Below are 3,178 nucleotides of genomic sequence, written 5' to 3' on the forward strand. Positions count from 1 at the left end.
GTTCCAGCTTTAGTTTTTTTTTTTTAATAACCTGGGAAATGCTTAGGACTACAATAGAAACATGTTTCTCATAAAGCAAATGTTGTTTCCACGCAAGCAAACCTTTTCTGCTCTCACACACACATAATGGTTTGTTTTATGATCTTATAACTTAGTGATCTCTGAAAACAATTAAAATAAAATAATTAAAATTAACATTGCTGCACAAAAATAAAGTTGATTGACACCAATCTGATTTCAAGAAAAGCTGGCTGACCTTTGGTGACCCCTGGAAACCTTTGTAAATATCTTAGAAACGGAATCTTCTGCTGCATAAACGTAGCACAAACGTTTGACACTAATTTTGTTAGATTTGAAGAATGTGTGTGGGGGGGGGGGGGGCAACTTCACTCACGTGTTTCAAAAAGGTTGGTAATCCCTGGTTTAGATCTTCATGCGTTAGAATGGCTTTGTCATAGTCCAGACTTAAATCCAACTGATATTTCATGGCAAGACAAGAAAAGACACTCTCCATCCATCCATCCATGTGATTTGTCTGACCTAATTATTATAAACTTGCAGAAACATGGATAATGTTAATTCTTCAGTACACGACCAGAACATGACCAGATGTAATCCAGTGGAAAAAGAATCCCACCCTTTCCTAGTACTGGGCTACAGTCTGCTGTTTCTGGTGAGCATCTAGTCTTCAGGTTGTACTGTCCTGATTTCAGGAAAAAAACTTTCAGAGTTTTGGTCTGATCATCTACTCACACCATGATTTTCTCTGCAGGTGGGCTTGATCCTCAACAGCTTCACCTTGTGGTTTCACTGCCGTGGAGCTCATGGACAAGTTTCCAAGAGCTGGATGATCTACCTGAAACATCTGACAGCTGCAGACTTTTTACTCTGTCTTAGCCTCCCGCTGCGTATCATCCACTACACCAGCACATCGCTCACCATTCATATGGTCTACTGCAGCTTTGGAGCTCCTCTAAGGTTCCTCAACATGTTTGCCAGCATCCTGTTTATGGGCTACATCGCAGCTAACAGGTACCAGACCTCAATTACCAGCCTGGCAAATAATTCAGACTAAGTTTAAAGCATAGGTCCCACATTATTTGGAAATTGATAAAACTGGATGGAAGGATAAAAAAATAAGAGTGTGTTCAAGGATATTGACTTAAAAAAACATGTTTTATTGCATTGAGAGTATCCGTCAGTTGGGAGCATAGATGTACACAAAACCAAGTAAAATGTCAAGGATTTTATTAGAGCCAAATCTCACACTTCGGTTACCTTAAGTCTAGTTTAGGAATCCAAACAAAGCTTTATAGACCGGCTCATGAGGCCTCGTTAGAGCATAGATTTGCATGTTAGCCTGGCTCACCTGCATGGAGATGTGAATTGGGATGAAACTTGGCAGGAATCAAACCTCTTGCTGTGTTGTAAGTTTTTGAAAGTTGAGACCTTAGCCCTAAATGGCTTCCTTCATCCCTCTCTCAAACCACCTGTCTTCTCTGTCCAAAATGTGAACATTTTGGCCTCGTCAGCAGGTCTATAAAGCTACTCCAGACATTTTGAAATAAGAAAACTTCCTGGATGGGATGTGAAATGTCTTCAGCTTCAGGAGTCCAGTTGTTTTATTTTGTAACCTTTTTTGGATTGATCATGATCTGGATGACTGAGAATCTTCAACAGCACATTGACTGAGACTGCTCTCACAGTAACAGGCTAAACCATGGAGGAAGTTCATTTCAGCTGCTTGCATCCAAGATCCGGTTCTATGAATCATTATCTATATCTTGGGGTGATGGTCAGAATATATGTGGAACAGTACACCGATAGCTCTCCCTCCACCTTAGCTTCTTCTTCACCATTGCAGATGAGAGCAGCTCCCTCATTACTTCAAAGTTTCAACCAGTCTGTCCATCCTTGGCTCCATCTTCCTCCTGATGAAGCATGTGGCAACAGTAGAAAGGAATAACACCCTTTTAACAGGAAGAAATGTCCAGCAGAGCCAGAGCAACGCTCAGCATAGGCAACCATCTGCCAAGGCATAAAAGACTGTATTTACTTTTTTAAGTCTTAATGTATTTAATTCTGAAGAACGTCAGACAGTTAAGAAATCATGAAATGATGATGAAAATAATTGAAACAAGTTTTTGCTGAACATTTGTCCTTCCTCACAGGTACATGAAGATCTTTTATTCTTCAGGAACTCACTTCCTGATGACTGCCAAAGCCAGCCACATCATCTCGATCACCACCTGGGTTGTTCTCCTGACCATAACGACATCATACAGCATCCTGATGCTGATCACCCATAAAACTGCTCTTCCTGATCACAGCACCTGTTATCTTCTGCTAAATGAACACGTACAAAAACTGTATGGGGTGATGCATGCTTCTGCTGCCATCTCCTTCCTGCTGGTGCTCTGCTCTCTGGTCTTCTTCTACTACAGCACCTCACGCAGGGTGCAGCAGATCCAGCAGAGGCAGCTGGGCTCCTCCAACTCCAAGAAGCTGGTGAAGTCTCGCAGGAACATGTTGGTGTTGGTCAGCGTCTTCTGCTTTTGCTTTGTTCCTTATCACGTTATTCGACTTCCATACTACTTATTGGGAGGACGATGTTCAGTGGTTTTGTACTATGGGAAGGAGGTGGCTGCGTTTTTATCAGTGTTTAATATCTGTCTGGATCCTCTTATTTACGTTTTTCTTTGCAAGGAGTTTAGGGCTCAGCTTAACCTGAAACAAATATTCAGCACCAAAGGCAACAGAAACACCTCTACTTCAGATGCAAGGTAGAGTAGGCGGGATCAGCTGATCAGCGTGAGCTCCCAGGTCCTAGAGGCCTCCACAACAGCCACGGGAACCATCGGTCCAGTTTGATTCAGATTCAACTCATGACTTTTTGACTGTTCATTGCATAACAGTACACGCAATATATACAGATTTAGGTACTTAAGTATAAATGGTCATAACTCAGACTGTTAGGTGGCGCCAAAGTGCTTCCAATACGATGCTGGAATATGCATCAAACAGCAGCCATAGGATCCAGACGCTATGTAAGACCAAAAAAAAATACAGTCTGAGCTGACTTTGCTATAGTCTACGAGGGAGTTCAACTTCCTTCTTAAACGATCACAAGTGTAATCACAAACACAGCCTAGAGTCATACAGAAACACTTTTAGGACT

The 3,178-nt window shown here is 41.8% G+C and overlaps 1 protein-coding gene across 1 annotated transcript; it reads left to right on the forward strand.

Annotated features, from left to right (window-relative positions):
• The first annotated feature begins 597 nt into the window (after positions 1-597).
• On the forward strand, positions 598-2,831 carry LOC105924508 (P2Y purinoceptor 14-like). Its single transcript, XM_036127403.1, has 3 exons — positions 598-673; positions 773-1,032; positions 2,172-2,831. The coding sequence occupies exons 1-3, from the start codon at positions 602-604 to the stop codon at positions 2,785-2,787; spliced, it is 948 nt and encodes a 315-aa protein (XP_035983296.1). The 5' UTR covers positions 598-601; the 3' UTR covers positions 2,788-2,831.
• The last annotated feature ends 347 nt before the right edge of the window (positions 2,832-3,178 follow it).

Source organism: Fundulus heteroclitus, chromosome 23 (genome assembly GCF_011125445.2).
Source record: "Fundulus heteroclitus isolate FHET01 chromosome 23, MU-UCD_Fhet_4.1, whole genome shotgun sequence".
NCBI classification, from domain to species: Eukaryota; Metazoa; Chordata; class Actinopteri; order Cyprinodontiformes; family Fundulidae; genus Fundulus; species Fundulus heteroclitus.